General features: G+C 36.2%; 1 protein-coding gene across 13 annotated transcripts in view; it reads left to right on the top strand.

The window, feature by feature from the left end:
- MYO3B (myosin IIIB) overlaps positions 1–23,781 on the top strand; it is a 202,899-nt gene that overhangs the window by 117,375 nt on the left and 61,743 nt on the right. For 10 of the 13 annotated variants that reach the window (XM_027678607.1, XM_027678608.1, XM_027678606.1 and 7 more), the window contains 7 exons: positions 4,654–4,733; positions 7,814–7,834; positions 8,860–8,937; positions 10,768–10,973; positions 18,782–18,893; positions 19,815–19,977; positions 20,659–20,739. In XM_027678607.1, coding sequence (XP_027534408.1) covers positions 4,654–4,733; positions 7,814–7,834; positions 8,860–8,937; positions 10,768–10,973; positions 18,782–18,893; positions 19,815–19,977; positions 20,659–20,739 — 741 coding nt within the window. Of the gene's footprint in view, positions 1–4,653; positions 4,734–7,813; positions 7,835–8,859; positions 8,938–10,767; positions 10,974–18,781; positions 18,896–19,814; positions 19,978–20,658; positions 20,740–23,781 lie in introns of those variants that run through there. The other 3 variants (XM_027678616.1, XM_027678610.1, XM_027678613.1) reach the window with 3 other exon arrangements.

Genomic DNA, 23,781 nt, shown 5'->3' with positions numbered 1-23,781 from the left:
CAATCTGAGCCAAAAAGTGCGTATTTTTTGCTCCTGAAGCAAATATTCATAATTAGGTTATTCCCAGGTGGGCCTCACTATTACTAAGCTTTCATGGTTATTAGATCCCATTTGGTAATATGGATCTGATTTTGGAAATACTATTTCTCATTTTTAATTTGTTTATTCTGCATAGAAAGTAAAGTGATATACATTTCAGAATAAGCAGCAGTTGGGATCTGTCTGTATTGATAGTTGTGCTCTACAGACAGTATTTTTATAAATATATTCTTGTGTAAAATGTGTAGTATATGAGAAAATTGGATTCTTAGCTTTTTATTGCACAAGATTAGCTTAAATGACTTCAGTGACTCAAAAGAATAGTTTTGATAGTCAGTGACCAGATTCAAATTAGTACCCAATAAAAAAAGTACATGTATTCATTTGTAGTGGAGCTAAAAGCTTAGCCTTACAGTAGCAGAAGATGAAAATGCATTATGGAGATAAGCAGTCGACTTCCTTCAGCTAGATAAAATGTACTGAAAGGAAAGACAGAGAAGAATCTGTGTTATGTCAAAGACATTGTCTGGCTCTGTACCTCTTCTGGAGTTCAAGTGCTTAGCTGTGATTAGAAGTAGTGTCAATGAAATATGAATGCATTGTAGCATTTCTGACCATATTATACTGTATCTACATGGTGTTTCAAGTTACCCCTCTTTATCTGAACCAGAAGCATGAAAGAAATTAATAAAATATATGAGGATAAGGAAAGAGCTTGTACTTACCCTCTACATAATAGTAATATCCCTGGTACAGCATGTACAGTAAGGTGACATTGTCATTAGGCTCTTTCTCTGTAAGTCATTTGCACTTCACAAACTGAGCGTTGTATCAAAGCTTAATGTATTTCTCACCTGACGTTCTTACTTTGGGAGGAGTGATCTATTGCAGAAATAACCACAATGAGGTTATAAATACAGTGCTGATATTATTAATATTGGCTTGATACTACTTATAGAACCCGTCACCTAAGAATAAATGAAGAACTGACAAACCATAAGTAACATCAGAACATCCAGCCAGAGGGTGTGCTTTTCCTAATTAGTATGTGAAGTCAACAGCTGGACAAATCATTAATTCGGCCAGATCACACAGCGAGTGACTGTCGGGGATGTAAGTGAGAAGCCAGGAATGCTGACTAGTCCTTTCTGAGATCTAGAGAGCACTTCCTAAGTCCAACCTGAAAAAAAAGAAAACACATTTCTTTCTTTGCTGTGTAAATAGTTGAAATACTTTCAAAACTTCTCCTGCTTGGCTTTGCATAATAGAAGAGATGCAGCGCTTTGACAATATGGTCTTTCTCACCTATCTGAAATGAGGCATCAGTGAAGAATATGTTTGCAGAGATGTGAGATCTCCTAAAGAGCTTCAAGACAAAAGGAGGTTTGATGAGCAGTGGCACAGGGAGCTTAGCTAGTGAGTGCATAGATTTTTGTGCTGCTACTTCTCTTTCCCTCAGAGCATTTCACAAACTTTAATGACTGAAACTCCTCAAAGAGTTAAAGACATTCCTAACTTTATTGAACAGGGGGAAAAAAGAGTTGGAGCTGACTGACTCCTCCATGACACAAATGAATCCCGGAGACCTTAGTCTCTGATCCAGCAGACACATAGGTAGGAGCCTTAATTTTTCAGATGAGCAGTCTTGTTGAACTGAAAATGAAATGCATGTGAATAAAATTAAACATGTACATGTTTAAAAGATTAATCCTAACTTTAACCATTAGCTTCTCTCCCCTCCCTCAAAAAAAACCCAAAAACCTAAGACAATTTTGAGAGGTTTTTATATCACTTAATTGGTCCATTTTATGGACTTTGATTTAATGTAAGTAATATTTTGGTCTACAGGGATGTCACTCGTATTTTCTGTAAAGTGTTGACCATTTAATAGGTGTGAAGTTAGACTTCTGAAAGGCACAGTGTAATCTTTCAACCTTTAACTGGTTTAACCTTTCAAGGAACCCACAGCAGTTCAAACTAGCTATGCTATTATCTAAAAACATTTGTTCTTCAAATATTAGTGCTCTTCACAGTGTTATAACGTTTAATTATTTTTGGTATGTAAGGTAATAAACTACCTTGTAAATGGAAATCGAATGCAGGGATAGGTGTCAAATGTTTACTGACTATAAACACCATGCTACACTGGGTGAAACATTTCTTATTATGTAGACTAATTTTCAAACCACATTTATTCTGTGTATTTGTTTTAATGGATTAGACATGTTAAAGATGGGTAGTTATTTTTGCTGAGCATGAGCTACTTGAGATAAGTAATTCAGCAACTTTTATTGAAGCATCATTTTGTGTTTGAGCTGAAAAAAGAAAATCCTGATAACATTTTTTCCATTGACTCAATCTGATGTTCAAGTAGTAATTCCATAGGAATTCACTTGACACATGAATTAAGTACTGATAAGAATCCATTCCTAGAAGGAAGTAACTATTGAACAAAGGCACAATACATAAAGCTTCTCTTTTTTTAAGTGGGAACTGACCACTTTTGGGTTTTTTTTGCTTTGTGAAGTCATTAAAGATTTTTGATTAATGAAAAGGTTTAATTATTTGCTTGATTTACCAGATCAGAAATGCTAAGTTCAATTTTAGTTTTGCATGGGGAATTAAGGGAGAGCACAAGACTATGAATTATGAACCCTAGAAACCTAATACCAGTGGTGAGTGTGGTGAACCTTGAGCAGCTATGAGTCATTCTGATTTTTATTTGGTTATTAGAGATTTTAAGTTGTTACAAAATTCAACAAAATTTTAGTATTTTTAAACAATCTGATTCAAAGTCATTTCTTCTCCCCACTCCCCTCTTTTATTGCATGTTGTGTTGTCAGTTCTTCAGTGCAAGGCTTTCAAGCTTTAGGCTTGCTAATCTGAAGCCTAGCCAAAAAACAACCCTTCCAGACTGTCTATTTTAGCCAAAAAAGGCACAAAAGAGTAATTTCCAACATACAAAATATCAAAATTGCAACCAAGAGAAAAATAAATTCACCAACTACTTGTTCTTTAAAGTCCTCATTTTAACCTTAGAGGTACATGTACCATGTATGTATGTAGATATTCAAGATTTCAAAAGCAGTTCTCATTAACATACAGTTTCCCAAATGGTGGACAGACCCTGTGTTCTGCGCTGTGATTTAGGCTGTCAGGTAACATGCGCTGTTAGATCTGGAAATGACATGCCAGTTTTGCAGGATTGTGTCAATCCCAATGCCAGCAGCTTAAAAGAGAAATTCTTTTTCAAATGAATTCAGAATGTTTAAATGAATGAAGAGTACCATTGCTGTGTTTGAGTGCTGAACCCCAGATTGTTTTCAGAGGATTGGCATTTTTCTTGTTCAGAGAATAGTAAAAGCAAAGGTTTCTTTGTCATGTGGACACTGGGTTTGCTCTGCTCCCTGACGGAATTATTACCAGTGATTAAGTGTTCTTGGTTTTCGTTTTTCCCATAGTGCCTCCTTACAAGTTGTGGAATATATAGTTTAGCAAAATTCTGAAGACTGTTTAGAGTTACTGGCCTTCTGTAAAGCAAACAGCTAAACACTGGAGTTGATGCAAACAAGGCATTTAGCATCTGAAAGAAGTGTTAACACTTTATTTACATTTAAATTAAAATAGACACTTATTTATGTGTTCTGGTTCTGAAAGGTGTGTGGTACATCTGCAGAGGCCTATTGTTTATTCATGCTGTAAATCCTTTGAAATGTGTTAAAATGCTTCCCACTCATTATAAAAATCCTGCCACCCATGGATTAGGGCTTTGATGTCACCAATCCTGCTTCAAAGAGTTCTTTCAATGCTATTAATCACAGTTTAGCCTCTGAAGATATAGCCAGAGAAAACATTTGGACATCTTGTGCTAGACTTGCTAAAACTTTGAAATATACAGAGTGTCTTGCATATGCACAGGCCGGTATCACTTCCTCTCTCTTCTCCTAGCCTTTATTTTGAAAAGCTATTTTATGATGACTTTGGCTTTCTACAACTACAGAAGAAAAAGTTTAGGACATGTCATACTGTACATTTTAAAAAAGGCACTGGTCTTTCAGTTGACACTACAAAATATTTTTGCCTGAGAAATTTGGTCAGTCTTTAAAAACCCCAAGGGATAATAACATCGTGAATTATATGTCAAAAGGTCAAAAAGTGATACATTTCTTATCATTTTTTCATCTCTCTCATTAGTTTGGTAGTTTAAGATACTGTCTAAACACTTGAGGATCCACATGATTTCATAGAAACAAGATTGTTTCTGCAGTCTTTTTGCTCTTTGGAATCTCCCAAGGAGTCCCAGAGAAATTGATTACTAGTGATTGAGCTGTATGCCTTTGTGCTGTCGTTGTTTTCATCAGCTCGGTAGCTAAGGTCAGTGACATACCACCTTATCACTGACTTTTTTCTCCCTTCTAAATCAACACTGCACTCTGTCATGCCCATGCTGAATGCTCTGCAGGCACAATTGGTAATGAGCAGGGTGTGGAAGAAGTGTGGTGGTGTTTGCTATTTTTAGTACTATTGTACAAACTGATTTTACACCGTGCAAATTTTTCCGTGCTAAGCTTCTTGAATAGTTTTTGCAGTATGAATTTCTTTGTTTTTGAACAGGTAATTTGGCACAAGCAAGAGCCAGAGTGACAGCAGCATCTAGGTCTTTGCCTCCTCAGCTCAGTGCTGGGCGTATCAAGGTTAGTAGTGTTCCCTTTGAAGACAGGCAATTGTTCATAAAAGATTACAGTGAGACTATATACACAATGCTTAGCTGATGTAGGTATATAGGGTGGTTCTTAAAAAATAAGAGTCTGCCTTACTATCAGTAACATGCAGCTTGTCTGGGAGCATGGTTTCCAGTTTTAGGGATGACCCTATTGTAGAATCCAGTGAAGAATCAATTTACTACTCATTAAACTTTTGGAGTGGAATCTCAATTACATCAATAGCAATATTCCTCTTTATTTCAATGGGGTAAAGGTTTTCCTATGGCAATTTTTACCTAGAATGAGGTTTTATTAGGTAAAATAGTGTATTTAACAGTAGGAAAGGCAAAACAAAATAAAAATTATATCTGTTTCTCTTTTATTCAACTTGCAAGTATAAATCCAGGGGTCATTTGTGACTGATAGATAAACAGAAAAGAATGACTCAGCAAAACCACTGTTCTGTAAAAAGAACTGTAAAATTTAACTGCTCCTGAATTTTGCCATGAAACTATGTGGCATAACTGCAAAAAGATGGTATATTTTTATGGCAATTAATAGGATGCCAACTGAGTATACTTAATTTGTGAGGAAACCTCTTGTGCCTGATAGTTGATAGCATGTACACCCCCTCCCTGTTTCCTAAGTAGTACTGTTAGAGTTAGCTCAGTTAAGGTTTGGGATTGGGATTTTTTTTTTCCTTCAAAGCAAACAGTAATAAATTTTAAAAACAAATGTGGTAACAGCAACTGTTCAAAAGTTACCAAATTTTATGTTCTGGGTTTTCTATTTGTTCTCATTCTCTCCTGGTATTTGGAGCTCACGCTCAAATGTCAATAAAGTGATTCATGTCATCCAGACATCTATATCCTTCACTGTACCTGCAGATACAGATGTGAATTTGAGACTATTATTTCTTGTCTGGTATAAACACTTTCAATGCTGAAGGATGGCCTTTTGAATTTTCTTGTGTTATACACACATTGTCTTCCACATCCAGCTATATTCAGCACAAGGCTTTCTAAGCATGCGTTTTATTGATACAGCGGGAATGTAATAGAGCAGTTCACCTTTAGAGCTTTAATAAACATAATCAGTTACGAAGTAGTTTTTAAGTGGGTTTTACTCAACCTTCAAACTTTTTAAAAGGAGCTAAAAGACATGCATATGGGCAACACTATTCAGAAAATATTGATTTAAATACTTTTTAGCTGTAAAAATAATTTCTTAGAATTTCGTAAAGTACCTAATTAAAACAACCTCAGGAAACTTATTTAAAATTATTATTTTAAATTTTATCTTGAAAAGTCCAAATGCAATAATTTTGTTTGGAAGTTTAGAAAAGTTCATTCATTATTGAATTTAAGAGGTATTTTGCTTAACATATTTTTTGGTTTCACAGTATTTCATGCTATGCCAACTGCAGGTGTGGTCAATATGTGAAAGTAATAATTTCCAGTAACTTCATAAGGTGACATGATGTCATAAATCATTCCTTTTATATTGTTTCAAAAGTATTAGAGGCAATTTTTTTAGTGATGAAACTGAAGTTTGGCTTTTGTAGGTCAGGCTGTTTTCCATTTCAGTTGTAATCTTATAAATTTGTATTGTAAGTCACTACAGCTGTCATGTAAAAATGTGACTTAATAGTTGAAATATTCTTCTTTTTAGTTTCAAAAGAGTAGCTAGTGATTTAAAATACAAGATTATATCATGACATTCATTATATTCTGTCATTTTTACCAAGCCAGTTGTGATAAAAACTATTGTCCGTGGTGCGTGCGATTATTGCCCTACCATAAAAATGGCATGGCTTCGTAGGCAAGAAATGTTGTAAATTAACCAGAGACAAAACTTCTAAAAATTTTTACAAGAAAATCTCTCTACCTTCAGGGTCTATCAGAATGTTTCAAATGTTTCTTGTTAAAAAGATTTGGAAATTGATCCTAGTCCTTACATATTGCAGAGATCTGAATTTACAACTTCATTCATAGAAAAAGGAGTCTAACAATACTGCTTTTACCCTGATTTTCTGAGAAAAAGTGTTTTAAATTTCCTATATGAGTGTTTCTGACCATCTGTCTTTCTATATGTTCCCTCCCATCCCCCCCAAAAAACAAAACCCCAAACAAAACAAACTCTTTTGAACCCAGCAGCCTGTAGTAAACCATATTTGATAGTGGCAGTCTCAAAGATGGTAAGACTCTATAGGTTTGGTGAAATAAGCGGCTGTGAAAAGGACATGCTTACAGTGTGCTATTGCCCAAAAGGTAGAGCATAAGCTCATCCTTTTTTGGACAGCAGATGTTCCAGATATGACTGAGAGGTTGTAAGTGCTCAACCTTCAACAACAATATGATCAAGTCTGTACTTTTCTAGACAGAGAAGAATCCTATATAGAAACTCAAATTCATTGGCCTTTGGCCTCAAATCAATCCTCAAACTATTTGCTTTAGTTCTTGATTTGATATTATTTATGATTGTGTATCTTTTAACATTAAATGTTACCAGTTATTCTGAACTTACTGTCAATGTTCACTGTTATAGCTTTTGTCTTCTAACTGACCTTTACTAGAGATTTAGATATCAGTTCTCAAAAAGCAGTTGTCTTGCTAAGATAATCTTGAAACATTCCCGTATCCTTCCCCGTGCACATGCCTGCTGTTTTGATTAGGTTATTGATATTTACTTTGTCAGGTGACCTCTTAAGATGTTTGATGTTATCTGGGCTGATAAATCATTTTTCCTGGGATATATTACAGAGTGTTCTGTTAACATCCTTCAAACTAAAATCAAACTGCATCTTTTTCTTTTTTTTTTCTTCTTCTTCTCACGTGTTAGTTTGAGATGGGTACCAATGCATGTACACTACTCTGGGCTGGAACATCACAGATTACAAAAACATATTGAAATTTTTATGGTCACCCTTATTGAAATCTGTCTTCATTTGCACCATCTGCATTCTGAATCTTGTCCTCACTAGTTTTCTTTTGATTTCTTCCCCAACACAAAATCCGTTTTTTTGATCTATAACTACTTAGTGCTTCATTTCCTTTATATTTTGCATGCAGTCTCCTAAATATCTCCTGAAGGTAAGAGACACAGTTACTTTATTGAGAACTGTAATCTTTCAGCAATTACTGTTAGTGTTCAGAAGAGTGTTCTTAAGTCAGTGAGTGTTGGAAATGATCGTATGGAGCAAAGTCCAGGAAGTGTAGCACAGGTGCTGACAACAGCATTATCTGGTTTATACAAATGCCACCTGGTCAGAGCAGATGGTAAACTGCCACAAAGCAAGTGAATGCTAAAATGTTGTAATGCTCCATGCAAACAGGATGCTGGTTAATTTTCTTTAATTTTGTTGAACTGTAATACAGCAACACAATCTGCTTGTTATTGGTAACCGTAGTTATACTCATTCATAAATTCTGGTTTCATTTTGATAAGAACAACTGTACTAACAATATAACTAAAATATACAAGGAGCAATATGTTCACTGTCCATGTATACCCTCTAAAAATAACTTCTGCAATGCTGCAAAAGTGTTATTTGAAGCTATGGCAGTTCAGCAGAATAAGATTACTGAGATTCTTGGCATCAAAACGGCAATTTAAAGTAATTAATAGTAAGCATAGCAGTAGAACAGAACAGACCTGTATGTTCTGAGATTACCTACTTTGTTTGCCACTTGTTATCCAACAACATATTTTCCATACATGAACAAGGTGAGGCAGCTCAATTTACTTCCTGGTCATTACAAATGTGATAACTCTTCTTGTATATAAGACTTATTGGAGTTCACTGTAATGGCAATAAGAGGAATGCTTTTTAGAAATCAGTTCCTTTGGTATTGCACCTTGACAAATGCTTCATTGCCTGAGTGTTATACTACCGTAAATCTAGAGTGCTCTTGCACTATCAAAAAAAATTCAGAATGCTTACAGATCTCTGAAATCAGTGTGTGTCCTGCATCTGTTAGAAGCTGGCTTTCCTATCTCCTATACTCACACCTGAAGGTATGACTGTAACAAAAACTGCACCAAGCTTTCATGGGCAAGGTGGTGTGGGTCTGCAGTGCTTCTGGAACAGTTCTAACATCAGAGTTTTGTCTTCCAGGTTGACACAATGGAGGTTATGCGGCATCCTGAGGAAACAACTAACATGAAGCGGCAAACTATGGCTTCCTATTTTAGGGTACAAAAGTTCGATTGAAAATAAGCATTTGGATGATAGGAACAATAGATAAATCTAAAATATTTGTGGGATTGTTAGATCAAAGAGAATAATAAGACAATTTATTTATTCTGTTATGAGGCCTTTGTAGACTCATAAATTTTCTTTTACTTCTTTTCTCTTTGTTTTCTTATATTTGTATTTTATAATTTCACTGAGTATGATGATAACAGAATCTAGAACCTAGACTATTTCCATCTAAAATGCTACAGGTCTAGAACAGGCCTCATTACCTCATTATAAACAGAACACCGATTTTGCGCAAATAAAATAACTGTTATCACTTAAGACTTGGTATTTTTTCACAAGCTTAGGCATACATACCTCTACAGATTAAGATTTGTCATTTGTGCTAATAAGTAAAAACATTTCATCTTTCAGCAGTGTTGTTATAAATCATATGGATTGTCATTTTATCAGTAGTAATCCTGTCTGAGGTAATGTATATTCTGTATATGAGTTTAAATCAAACAGGCGAGAAAAGGCATTGAGAATGTTGGAACTGGAAGCTTAGAAGTCAAGAAAGTGCCAGTCCAAGACTGTTGGTTAATGTTTTTTTTTCTTGTAGTCACTGCAGAGTGGAAAAGTTTTGAGCAGTTGGCCCTTGGGCTGCGCTTCTACCATGCAGAATAGGGAAGTTCACAGTGCTGTGCTAGCCAGGGTGGGCCAAAGCTTCGTGCTGTGTAGGAATACCTCTTCTATTTGTCTTGTAAAATATTGTAAGGAAGGGCATAGAGGAAGCTGATATATGCTGAGATGTTGTCCCAGCACGGAATATACAAGAGCACATGTTCGGACTTGCACAGAACCCCACAAATGTCAGCTGTGTAGGAACTACAAAAAAAAAAAAGTGGACTATGTGAGTGAGTGTGAAAGTACACCATAATATGCGTGCCACCTGCAGCAAGGTGACCACAATAAGCTTGGAATTGTACGTGATTTTAAGACACATGGATATGTGAGATTGGGTATAGTTATAATGAATACTTATCATACCGACGGTTAGTGAGGTGAGTATGGAGCAGAAGTGTCAGAGTCATTGAAAAAACAGATATATAAGATCTGATCAAACTTTTTTCATTTTAGGATGAATTGCAATGGAATAAATTGTTTTCCATGTCCAGGGTGGATAGGAAAAGAAGTAATGGACCTATGTTTTGGTGGGGAGATTTATGGTAGATGTTAAGAACGTTATGAATAGTCATGGTAATGTAGCACTTCAGCAGATTTCTGGGGAGATTGCGCAGTTTATATTCTCAGTGATTCTGAAAAATGAATGTAGCAGAGATGTGCCTGAAATGTTACAGATACATCTAGTGTTTTCTGTGGGCAGAGCACTGAACTGATGACTTCTTGCAACCCTTTCCCCATGATTTGCTGTGAATTTCAGTGATTGATTTTTTCATTGTAAAGCTTGTTCTTCTGTTGGGGATATTTGATTAATCAAATGTGTCTACAGTAGAATTATAGTTAGGACAACTTTCAATTAATTTTTTTTTAATATGAGCCTTCAACTACAGAAATGTGGTATAAGGAGCTATGAAGAGAAAGGTGTAATAAGTAAGAAATAAGAATTAGAATAATTTTATTTTTTTTACAACTGAAAAGTTTTAATAGGTTCCAAGTTTCAGCTGCAAGCCTAAAAATGAATAAAAAGGCAATGATGATTAACATTACAGATTAAAATATAATCAAGCATTATATAGTGTTTACAAATATATACCTTCTGCTTAAGTAGTTACATTGCAGTTCTCTGTCAAGAGTGTGCATCTTTTTTATTCTTCTCACTAGTATTCCCTCATGGATCTTTTATCCAAAATGGTTGTTGGACAGCCTCACTTTATCCGCTGCATTAAACCTAATGATGATCGAGAAGCACTGATGTTTTCTCATGAGAGAGTTCTGTTGCAGCTACGATACACTGGAATTCTGGAAACTGTCAAAATACGTCAGAAAGGATATTCTCATCGCATCCTTTTTGAAGAGTTTGTGAAAAGGTAAGACTTCTATAATAGGGCTGTTTTAAAACTCCATTCTGTAAGGTATGTTCTATATTTAAGTACAAAAAGTTCTACAAACATGGTTTGTACGTGTATGGTCTGAATCTCTAATGAGAGCAGGGACTATCAGAGATAAAGACTACAAGAACTATGTGATCTCTGATGGAGAATTGCCAGTGTGAAAACAGTGGTGAACACCAGTATTCAGTAGCAAACCTGTCCCCATGATTCCCTCAGTAGAGGCAACCAGTAGAAATAATGCATCCTGCTCAGATAATACAGGGATTTTGGAAGGTCAGTGACCTTCAGCCATCATATGAAGAATGTACACATGCTTGAAAATGAATTGATATAAAAGCTTTAGATAGCTTTTACACCCTCCTAGTCATTTGTCTTGGAGATATCATGACTTATAATCAGATCTCTGTTCATGTGAACCCTTGTCATAGCTGCTATTACTGGTTTTAATACATATTCTCAATCTCAAAAAGTTATAAAATTAATTCAGGAAGTGCTATTATCTTTACGATGGCAGTATGTTTATATGATCATTATAGTTTCCTCTAGATTTAAAATGTGGTTTCACGTAGTATTTACTGTTTTCCAGTGTGTAGGATTGATAATTCAACAATGATCAGAAGCAATCACAATAGGAACAAGAAGTGAATGGCTAAATGAAGCATTTTCTGATATTTCCTGAACTGGAGGTTGCTCATCCAGACAATATAGAATTAATTAATCTACTGAAAGCAATTCATTCATATGATGCTAGAGGGAAGGAGCTGATTATGACAAAGAAGAGACATAAACAGGCCTTTCTAAAATCCAGAGACAGAGTAGATTTATGTGTGTAAATCAAACACTTGGGCTTGGAAATCTGCGATCAGTGCATTGAGAGATCTTGAATGATAAACCAAAGCTTAATCAAATCTTTCTGAAAAAATAATAATTTTTTCTTATTTATAACATATTAGTACACCAAATTAATATGTAATAGGAAAACACTACAGATGATATATCGCAGGAAGGATAACTAATATGTTTATTTGTCTATCAAGCCGATTTTATTTTCAGACATGATCTCCCCCAACTTTTTTGTGTTGCGTGACTAATTTTAGTATGGTCACACCATTCTAAAGCATGTTTAGCAGATTTATTTTTCTGATTATTGACATATCTTTGCAACATCCTGAAGAGGATGAAGGCAGAATTCTTAACCTTAACTTTTATTCAATTTACACATAAGTGAACTGAGATTAACTCCACAAAGATTAGTGTAAATTGAGACAAAATTAAGCCTCCTCTTATCAACAGATCCTTTTCATTCAGAAGTGTGCTGAATTTGAGTACAACCTAGAAAAGCAGCATTGACTGTAGCTTTCCATTCCTGCAGATAAGGAAGGGCAAGTTGTGTTTAACATCTTGTCAATTACTCCCGAATTTTTTCGTCCGACTGGATGTGATTCTTTCAGGAAAGTCAACTTGAAAAGGGAAGGGGGGGTACATTTAGCAATTTGCACAACAGCATAGAAGACTTCCTGAGTTCAGAATATAAACGGGGGTGGGAGAGGGGATGTTCTTGCTCCTTTGTTCATCTCATGCTTGATTTTTAAATGAATTCTATTCTGTTTTGCTCTTGAAAATAAAAACAAACAATACTTTAAAAAGCTATAAATGGAACAAGAAACATTTTTCTTCAACTTACAGCCATGACTAGTCAAGTGTTTTTAGGAACTAAGTAGTTGAATACATAAAATGTTTGAGAAAACAGGTCAAATGCTAAACAGATTGGCACTTCTTTGTTCATAATCAAAAAGACATTAGGCAAGTATGAAGAAGAGTTTCAAAATGTCAGTAAATGTGAGGATATCAAAGATTTTCTAAGGCAGCAAGTTAATTGGTATTTTGATCCTTTTGAGCAACTGAACAACAAAATGGATGAGCCAGCACTTTTTCTCCCTTGATGTTATTAAACAAATAGGTGTGCTTCTTATCTGCCTGTTCAATAATGCTGTTTTGTAAACTCTTAGCAGGAAATATGAGGACAAAACAATCAAAGGCAGGGAACAGACCCATTCAGGGTTTATCAGGTGGGAGGTAAACAAAAGATAAAGCTTTGTCTAATGTTACTCTTTACTGTCTTCTGTTTTCATGTAGAACAGATTATTTCAGTATTGCAAACCTGGATGTAGTTTATTGGGTTAAAAAACAGATGGTGGAGAGAGGGCTTAATTGTAACTCGTTCACACAATGTTTCTTCAGCCAAGTATATAACCATCTGTTTTATGTATATAAATATACATATTCTTTTTCCTTAAAGTAGGAAAATGCAATCTGCAGCCCCTGTAAACACTGTATCCCTGTCAAGTCTTAGACACTTTGTCTCTGTTGGCCCTGTCTTGCAGCCCATGACATCGTGGGTCTGTCTTATGTTTACTGTGAAGCAACATATCCCCTTTTTCAGACTGGAATCCCAGGTTTCAGATACAGATTATTAACTAGATCAGGCCACCAGGTGTGCCTGCCATGTGGGGTCGCATGGTGACTTGTGCACTGCACGACAGCTAAGGGAGGTGTACTTTCAACTGGGGACCTGCGCTGAAGGTCCCGCTGGGTGGAATGCTCCTTGCCGAGTGCCCAGGCCCCTGGAGCTTCTCATGATGTGATGTACACGTGTGTCCTCACCTCATATCCTCCAGCTGTATACTCCTTTTGTATAATGTGGCATATACTGGACAATGACTTGGAAGATAAGGGACTTGGTAGGCTAATGGTGCTAGATGCATTTCAAGAATTAAGTGCCTCATAAGCACATAGCAATGTGTTGAGAACTATTGCACAAGTTTTATTTGAGGATTGTCTTTTTTCTTCCCTGCCTTTTTATGTTATGCATTAAAATTTTTTGTATTGCATTAGAATGCAGGATACACTTTTCTTATAAGCATTACCTACTCCACAGTAGTCCGATGATGTTCCTCAGATCATACACTCATAGCAATACTAGTGCTGTTACTGTAACAGTGTTTCGGGGGAGGCTGGTTCTGCTTTTTCAAACTCACAGTGCAAATTTGCGTAGTCACCATTAGTACACTTAATATACAGTCTCTAAACCACCAGACATTTCTCATGGCCATATAAAGCCTCAATGACCTTAATGAGTCACATTTTGCATTGAGTGGAGGTAGGAATAAAAACTGGTCAAACATTGCAAAATCCTGTAAAACATATAACCTCAGTAAGTACTTTCTTCTAATGCCAAAAGTTCAGTGGTGATAGACTTACTTATGCAAAATCAGGGAAGAACTGAATTAAATTAGAAGTCAATAGATGTACTGCAGAGAAGGAATGCTTTCTTTTTAAATGATGCCTTTTTAATGCAAGCTTACTTTTAGCACTGAGCCTGCACCATACCAAAGTTCGCAAGTGATTTCTGGAAAGAAAATTTTAACATTCCCCTATGTCTTGATTTTACTATTATCCACGGAAGTGTTTATTTGTTTCAGTGGCTTTAAGATTTCCCCAGATCTGTATGATGTTACTGTACACGTTAAATATGGTAAACTACTACACCTTCCGTATACACTTTCTGAACTCTTCTCATTCATAGAGCACTGGTTGCCGTGCAAAACAGTTGCAGGATGAAGAAGATAGGAAAACTTTAGAAGTGGAAAGTCGGATAACCGCTTATGAATAGTATATGCACAGTGGACCAAATTATATCTTTCTGAGAGTATTTCTGTGATTCTGTGCTTATCTGATGATTGACAGCATAAGTGTTTGGTATCTGTTACTGAATTTCAAGAGTGCCTTACATATTTTATCATTTTTATTTACATTTTTTCATTCATACTCAATATAGAGTCAAATGTAGTTATTTGTATGAATTCAGATTTGAAAGTTTCTGAAGGAGGTGAGATACAACTAATACAGGTTAGAAATTTTTGAAAGTTATTTTATGGCTCTTTTCTAAATAATTGGATTTTTTTAAACTTTCCAGCTCCAGGGCTGAGAAGGAACAAACGTTTTTATAATACTGAGAATCTTCCTACTATTGCTGGTGGTCTGACTAGAAAGCAGTTTTGCCCTCTTGCACTTCTTGCTTTTCACATATTCATTCTCCACCTCAGGCTAGTATATTTTAATACAAAGATTTGTTTTAAAGAGAAAAAGGGTTAATCATTACTAGTTTGAGTTAATTATGTAGAATTGATGCAGCCTTTAAGTCTGGAATGCAAAGGGAGCTTTAGGAAGAGACTCTGGTATAGTAGTTAATGGTGCTGTTTAAATGCTATTTATTGAACAGTTCCACAGTTCACCCTTTGAAGAATGGTGAGAAATTGAACCACTTGTTTACAATTGGTTTATCTAAAACCACCAACACTGAAATGCTTTGGCCCTAAACAGGTAGTTAATGCTTAGCATCATTCTGAAGTTTTCCATATCTTAGCACACTTGGATGTTTTTGGCATTTAACCTTAATTCTGCATGTCCTAGCTTTGCAATTGTTGGTCTGAGGATAAATTCCACTTTTAGAAAATGTTGGTGCATTCTTAATTACTAGTAAGCACAGTTAATCCCATTTTAATGTATGTTTTTTCTGAAATACTATTCATGTACATGTAGGATGGTATGTAGTGCAGATTAAGAACCACTAGTTAAGAAATACAGTATTCCAGAGTTTCATCAGGTTTGAGAAATCAGTTCTTCAAAGGGGAAATTACTTTTCTCTTACTTAGTCTTAACTGCTACTGTGGTTAGTCAAGTACTTTTAGGAAACATGTAGGTGAGTGTGTGTTACATATAGGAAATTTTCAAGCAGGATGTATAACCCAGGAAAATAATGTATTTTTGCACAAATATGTGCATGTTTATAAAATAGCACATGAAGGACCAAAAACTTTATTTTTAAAAATAGAAATGAAAGTATTGGTTTACCATAGAAGAACACTGAAATATTCCCGACTACTGTGTTTTGTGCTGAAATAACAAATGCAAATATGGAAATAAAAAAGTAGAGTTGTGAAATTTTCATCTCATCTGAAAGCAAATGTAATTTTTAGCTCTACTTTTCTGAAATTAGGTTTCTGGTTTCTTGGTGATATGGTGCAAGTAGAGGTCACTCCGTGATCTCTGCACAGCAGATTTACATAAGTATGACAGAGATGAAATTAGGCCAATAAATCAAAATGAACCGTTGTAGTTGCATATATCCCAAAGTTTTGGGTGTATTCCTAGATGTTTTCTCTACCATTTCACCACGTACAATATTTGCATGCTTTTGCCGGATACATTAAGATGAAACATTTTACCTTCCTCCAAAATTTTCCATAGGGTCCATTGCTGTACAAAAATTTTAAATTAAATAAAACAGTTGGGTGACCCTGTATGGCACATGCTGTGCTGCCATACAGTTCTCCTGAGCACATCAAGTCAAACTACTTGGGCATCTGTAGTTACATGATTCAGTCATGAAAAGAGGCACCAGATAGAAAACAAAGTTTTTGCTTTAAGAAAACCCCAAAAACATGGATTTGAGCTTTGAAACACAAATCTAGAGACCTTTTAAGGTGCAGAATACATACTTGAAAAGTAGTTCTGGAGGAGAATTAATCAAAAATAAATTGCTGGTCCCTATTTCTGAGTGCAGTGATTTTTGCCTTATTTTTGATGACATGATTGAAAAGAAACAGGAAGTATATTAACCAGTTACAGGTGTCCTCTGTGCAGTATTTGGATCAATCAAAACATTTGGAAAATCACCATTTAGAGGAAGTTTTTAATAAATATTGGGAGACAATGTTTACATACTGTGAACTGTAAAATAGAAAGTGTAGTTATTCCCATGGTTTGGAAAGTTCTTGCCATTTTGAATAGCTTGCTTTCTTAGACTGTAGATAAATTTTCTGAAAACATCTGTTAAAACACTGAGTAATAGGAAAAAGTACCATTGTTGGGGTTTTTTTCTGAGTACCAAAAGCAAATACATTCTAGATCATGGAAGAGAGCTAATGGAGAGGTTACTACATTTGTAAGACAGTGAAGTTTATCATAAACAAAATTGTATAGTCAGGCAATTAAATTACACAGCTCAAAAATATTTTACTCAGATTTGTCACAAATAAGAAGTCAACTTTGCAGCAATACAAATGTCATTGATAAGATAGGTTAAAAAATTATGAGATCCCCCTTGAATATTTTATTGCATCATTGCTATTTAAAAACTGTTCTATGGTTTTAAAATTCCTAATTACAACATACTTTAAAAGATGCTTGATCACCAGAAAATTGATATTGTCACTCACTTGAATCTATCCTTCCTTACTTCTTTCCTTTTTTCCTTCCTGCCTGCCTGTCTGCCTCCCTCCCTCCCTCCCTCCCCCCTTCCCTCCCAAGCTGCTTAAGTTACATACATGTGTAAATAACATGGCTATCTGAACTGGCTTTTGAAGAAAACAGCAATTTATTATTAGTGTAACTTCCCCCATGTATCTGCCTGCTTGCTATCTGTTGAAATTATATGCTGTCACAAATTGTTTGTGATACATATATTTTAAATCTGAGTTTCATTAGTGCAACTCATAATGGCATTTGTCTTGTGAAAACTGGCATCATTAAGTTTGGTAATAAGGGGGAGGAAAAGAACTTTTTTCTTTTAAATACACCATGTTTCTCCATTCTTGCTGAATAGCATGACTCTTGGTATTTTGAAAGACTTGGCTAAAGAATTTGCATCATCACGTTAAGAAAGTCACTACATTAAAAATAACTCAGTAATACATAATCTCCTATCATTATTCAGAGTCAGCAGTGTCTCCAGTTGGTGAATATCTATGTCTTTGGTCCAGGACTTATTCCAGTGCTTCTGACTTCAGATGTCATTTTGTTCCCCTTTGATCTTTATTGACTATTTTAGTGGTTCTTTTTTCTTTCTTGTGACAACTGGAGCTAATATCTGGAGATTAACTGGAGCTAATATTTGAAAGTCATATTCTCCTGATTAAAAAAAAAAGGTCTTGCACAATTCCAAATTTTGTAATTGCTTCTCCATGTTTTCTTCAGTAAGGTGGGATATTTTCTTGAATCTGTCTTTGAGGTTCACTGATTAGATTCTTCTCTTCATGCTTTAAAGAACATCTGATGGCTCTTCCCTGTGCTAATAATTAGTAGAATGGTTTGCTCAACCTGCCAGTTCCTCTCAATCACAATGTAAATAGAGTAGCACCTGTAGAAGTATAACTTAATACCAAGACAACACGTGGCAGTTAATAAATGAGAGCTGAGGTGGCATTTGCTACCATCTAACAGTGTACTTGTGTTAAAATAACCATAAATTTGAAAACTAACTGGCACATGTTCTTGCTGTTACTTAACGTAATTGTTTGCAAGTAGAGTTACTTAAATACTATAAAACCATTCTTCTCAATGTATAATGGCTTTACAGGGAGGGATTGGTTCTTAATTCAGTTGAAATGTGTTTGCATCCCTTTTTCATTAACTGTATGTTATTTCACGTAATTGTTGGGTGCTATTCTTTGCAAGGGACAAATAAAAGTCAATATTGTTTAGTATGGGTCTGCACCAGGCCTCTAAAACTGATCAGAATCATTCCAATTAATTGTTTATCGTAATCGTGTATATGCTCAAATGTCTATTCATGACAGTTGTGTCATAATTTAAGAGGAGAAATTATTATAAGGGAGAATTTGGGCTGTTAGTTCCAAAGATACAGCTCTGAGCTAGAGTAAAACAATGAAAGTACATATTGATTGTTAATTCAATTTTTTCTTTGCCGCTTGGTTTTGCAGGTATTATTACCTTGCGTTCAAGGCACACGAGGCTCCTCTTGGTAGCAGAGAAAACTGTCTTGCCATTTTGGAGAAATCTAAGCTAGACAACTGGATTCTTGGGAAGACGAAGGTAGAGGGTGCTAAGATTTTCTCAATAATAGTATCTTTTAGCAAAACATGTCTACTTTGAAAAGTACTGCATGAGTGAACAAAAGAGCAAGGAATTTGCTCCTTAGCCTCCCAGGTTACGGAGGTGTCCTGAGTTAGTGCTGCCAGAGGAGGGGTGCATTGTGTACCTCCCCAAAGCGCATTCTGCACGTGGCTGCCTTGATAAGGACAGTACGTCTGTCAGTGCCTCCTATTGTAGTGCCTTCCTGAAGTTCCTCATGCTCTTATTAAAGACATGGCTGAAACTTCACACTCTGGCCCATCCTGTGAGCCTGGTTGCTACGTTATCCATTTGTGGAGTTTCAGGTAAGTTCCTTCTAGCTCCATCAAAAGCCTTTGTTCATGGTTTAAAATGGAGTGAATGACTTCTGTAAAAAGGATATTGCATAGTATTTTGAGTTGTTTTACAGTGCACAAAGGAAAAACAAGGAGAATTTTCATGGCCAAGACCCACATAAAATGTATATAAGCACCCACAGGATTTGTCTCCTGAAGCAGAACGCTTTTAGACAATATTATGTCCAAAACCACATTCAACCCAGGATTTCTCATCCCACTGACAAGAAAGGCTGTATTTCAAAATTGTTGATATCTGAAAATATCCCCCTGGCCAATTTACTTTGTAAGGGGGGTAAATATGGGGTTTATTTTGCAATGGGGTGATTATAATCAGTGGAATAATGAAATTGCACAAGCACACCAAAACAAATAATTGGTTCACAAGATCGCTATGATATCTATAGTCAGTATTTTGCTAGTTTTCTCAGCAATGATGCCCGAGAATAAGCTGCTATTGGACTAATGAAAAGACAGAATACAAGAGGTTATGTTACTGTCTGCTTTTAATAGTGTTTTTTTTTGTTTTGTTTTTGTTCCATTCCAGGTTTTTTTAAAGTATTACCATATAGAGCAGTTAAATTTGTTCCTTCGAGAAGTTATAGGGAGAGTGGTGGTCATGCAAGCCTATGTCAAGGGATGGCTTGGAGCAAGGAGGTACAAGAAAGTCAAAGATAAAAGAGAAAACAGTGCTCTTACTATACAGTCAGGTAAATGTACACATTCCCTATTTCCCTGAGTGTCTTTGCATTTTAGTCAGTTAAATTGCATGTATATTGTTTATTCATCCATTACAGTTTATTATGAAATGAAGATGACCAGAAGTGCTTTCTCTCCAGCTAATTGATGCAAATATTATTGATTTACTTCTAAGGTGTCATCTTAGCATTCGGTAATGTCTTTATTTAAATATGTTAGTATTTTGGATGGGATGCCTGTGCACAAAATGAAAATATTGTCAGGTATGTCTGTCCTAGCATGCAGCACATAACTGAAATGCAATAGCGCATGCCCCTGCCTGTATACCAGAATTCCAGACATACATCGTAAGATGGACCGCAGAGGCTGATTACTGGTACTTTAGCAGGCTTTCTTATAGTGAATTTGAGGAACTGTGTGAGCAGGGATGATCATGCACCTTTGTGTTTTGGTTAGGACATCAGTGAGCACATGGTGACAAAATTTGGAAGAGTGAAGTGGTGTTTGAAGTTGTGGGGATGTGAATATTGCAGTCATGAACCCAGAGTTCAACATGTGGGTGGGTGGGGAGGAGGTATTGGGGGTAGAGTCTGGTAGTTATGGCAGGAGGAATGAAAGTTACAGCACATCTCTGATTCTGTAGCACTTCCTTAAATAAATGTAATTTCCAGCACATGGTTTTGTATTTTTAGCCTGGAGAGGATATGAAGCTCGCAGGAAGTACAAGGAAATAAGGAACAGAAGGACTGATGCTGCTATACATATTCAAGCAGGTAATTAAAACAGTATTTCAATTGCCAACACCTATTTTTCTGTGGGTGATTTTGTGTGTCATGTTTATAGCAAAAAAAATAAATACAGTCCAAACAAAAGCTATCAAAAACGTTACTTCTCATCATTTGTTCTTCAGTGTCAAATGACATGTGACAGGTATCAGGCGCTTTGGCCTTTTTGAAGTGTTTCTCTGGATGCAAAACATACTAATTAAAAGCTGTTGAGTTGATTCTCTAGGATTCTTCTGAGCACAGTCAGTGTGACCCAACTACATGTAGAGCTGGTATGAAGCACTGTATTGATTTGTCTAAAAGTGTGGAAGGGAGGCACTGGACATGGATTTCTCTGTCTTTGTATGGAGCCCTGATCTTGGCAGATTGCCAGGTTTTTGTTTTGACTGCTTGCTGAGTTTGCCAGCTTTGACCAATCTTTTGACATTCTGCCAGACTCCTATGCAGCCATATCAATATGAATTTGAATAAACTTTAAAGAGATTACTGGAGAAACAGGCCCATAGGGCTATGTAGGTCTCTAGTAGACAGCAGAGTACCATATGGCACAGAAATCTAAGAACCAATGCTGTGAACTCAATGGTGTTTTCAGATGCTGCCAGTATGAAGCAGCCTCCATGTGATGCAGTGTAATACACTTTCCCTGTGCAACTCCAGGTTGAAAGACTGTAACTGATAAAAAATTAGTTGTAGCAAACATGTTTACAAATAAACGAAGATACCACCTCTATTCAACCAGCTTTCTGTGCTACAATTCCTTAAGCTTTGTCACCTGTTTATTGTGTATCTTATAGTCTGAAGGCACTATGAATAAGATGTGTTCTAATATTCTTTTTCTTTGTTCTCAGACAATTCCCAGTAAATTCATTTGGTTTTTTGTTGTCTAAGTTTGCTACTCTGAAATTAGACATTGCTGTGACTTTCAGCAGAAAGCAGAATACCATTCTAGTTACAGAAAGGAACAGAATATCATTAGGATCAAATAATATTTTGCAGCTTTGCATGAATACTGTTACGTTGAATCACGAAGCTCTAGGATTAAATGCAGAATACTCTATTAAATGGCGAACTGTTAAGGAGAAATTTTTTCTCCCATTACAACAAACACTGAAGGACTGCACAAGTACTCTCTTCCATTCTTCCTCTCCTTTGTGTTGTCATTTTCAGTTATTTTCATGATAGCACAGAAAGTAGATCTACAGTACCCCCTGCAACTATTTTCCAGAGTATTTGCTAGATTTACAAGTGTATATATACCTGGACTTTGATTGCCTAACTTACAACAGCCTTTTGTTGAAAGAAGTGAAACTGTTAACCCATCACTGTCCCCCTATGATCAGCTCCTTAAGGTGAGAGTTATCTCTGGTGCAATAGGAAGCTGGTGTGTAGCAGTATCACTTGGAGACTGCAGGGGACATTCTGCCTTACAGTTTTATCCAGACAGATTGCTAGCTCGGTAGAGAAAGTAACTGATCTATTCTGCTCTTAGCACACATGGGAGAGATTCTGAGCTGTATTGCTTCCTGCCATCTCTTAGATGCTGTGTTAAACATGACAGAGCAGAGACAGTGGGAGTGAATCTGGACATTGTTGAGCCCTCTGGACCTAATGCTGGAGTAATGTTGTTAGCATTCTTCCCACCAACACACACAGTATCTTCCTTTGTAACCTGGCACTTGACTGTTTCAGTGATCCGTCTGGGTGAATAAGCATTAGCACTGTAGGGTTAAGAGTGACACGGTGCACCTTTGTATTAATTAGGCTGGCTACTTCTCCTGTCTTTGGCTCTCTAGTAGAAGGGGTATAATAATAATAATAATCCTCAACAGATTTATATCTGCCTTTGGAAACCTATACCTAGGACTTCTTATTTGAAAATATTTCTTGTGCACATTTTCTCTTCTCAGTGTGCTGATTTTTCCATGTTTCAAATCAAAACTTATGCTTGCTAATCATGGCCGATTTCCAGGTTTTAAAGCATGCGGACAGTCCTTGTGTTGTTTACGTTACATTACACTGTCCACGTGCCTAGTGACACAGAGACAAAAGCATCCCTGAATTTCTTCCTTCCCTGCACATCTTCTAACGTGAGTGTAGTTCAAGGCAGCTTTCTAGTAAAATGGAGTATGATCACCTTTGTATTTTTTTTAAATGAACCATTTCAGGCAGTGAGATGAATTGTTTGCATTTGTCATCCAGACATTAGCAAAACCATATAATTAAACTATATGTACTTCCCTCTCCTTTCCCTCCCCCCTGCCCCTCTCAAGCAGGCCTTGGAATTTAGGAAGCATTTGGCTTACATGTTTCTACAGAACAGCGCATATTGAAATTTGTTTTCCTTTCATCTCTTTCCCAATAAAAGCAGCCGCTCAGCTTATCCCTTTAGCTTCCTCAGAACTTCCTTTCAGAATTCCCGATCTATTACAGCACATTCACATACCAGAAACAAGATGCCTTTTCATGCTGTCAACCTTTTTCATCTGAAATGTAAATTAATTCTTGCTGGTACGCTTTGACAGAGATCAAAGTAGGGGTATTAACCTTATTGGGCCTTCTCCTCATCAGAATCAGTTCCAAAGACTGCAAGGGTAGTGTTAGGAGGCCAGTCTTCACTGTTATCTATGGCCCTCCTCCAGGCAGTCCTCTGTCTACAAGTCAGCATTTCAAAGGCACTGATTTCTTTTGTAAATGACCTTATCATTATCTTAAACTGTGTGAAAAATGATTTGCCTGAATAATTCTTGCAGGATTATCCTGCTCATTTTAATTGTGGGGGGACTTCATTCAGGTTCCAGGATATTGTTTAAGTGGTTTTGACAGCAAGTGATCATAGCCTGATATAAAGGAGGAACAGAGCTCCTGATTGGAAACCTCTTGACTTGTTCAGATTGTTCATTTCTTGCAAGTCAGTCTTTGAGGTAGGCTGCATTTGCATTTTAAAAATAAACAGATGCCTTTCAAATACATGAGCTGGTGGTCTGGAGATCTCTGTGGGCCCAGCAGTTCACTATCCATTGAAGAAATGTT

Source organism: Neopelma chrysocephalum, unplaced genomic scaffold, assembly GCF_003984885.1.
Source record: "Neopelma chrysocephalum unplaced genomic scaffold, ASM398488v2 Primary Assembly neopelma1_44, whole genome shotgun sequence".
In the NCBI taxonomy this organism is placed as follows: Eukaryota; Metazoa; Chordata; class Aves; order Passeriformes; family Pipridae; genus Neopelma; species Neopelma chrysocephalum.
This window is presented reverse-complemented; position numbering and strand designations above follow the sequence as displayed.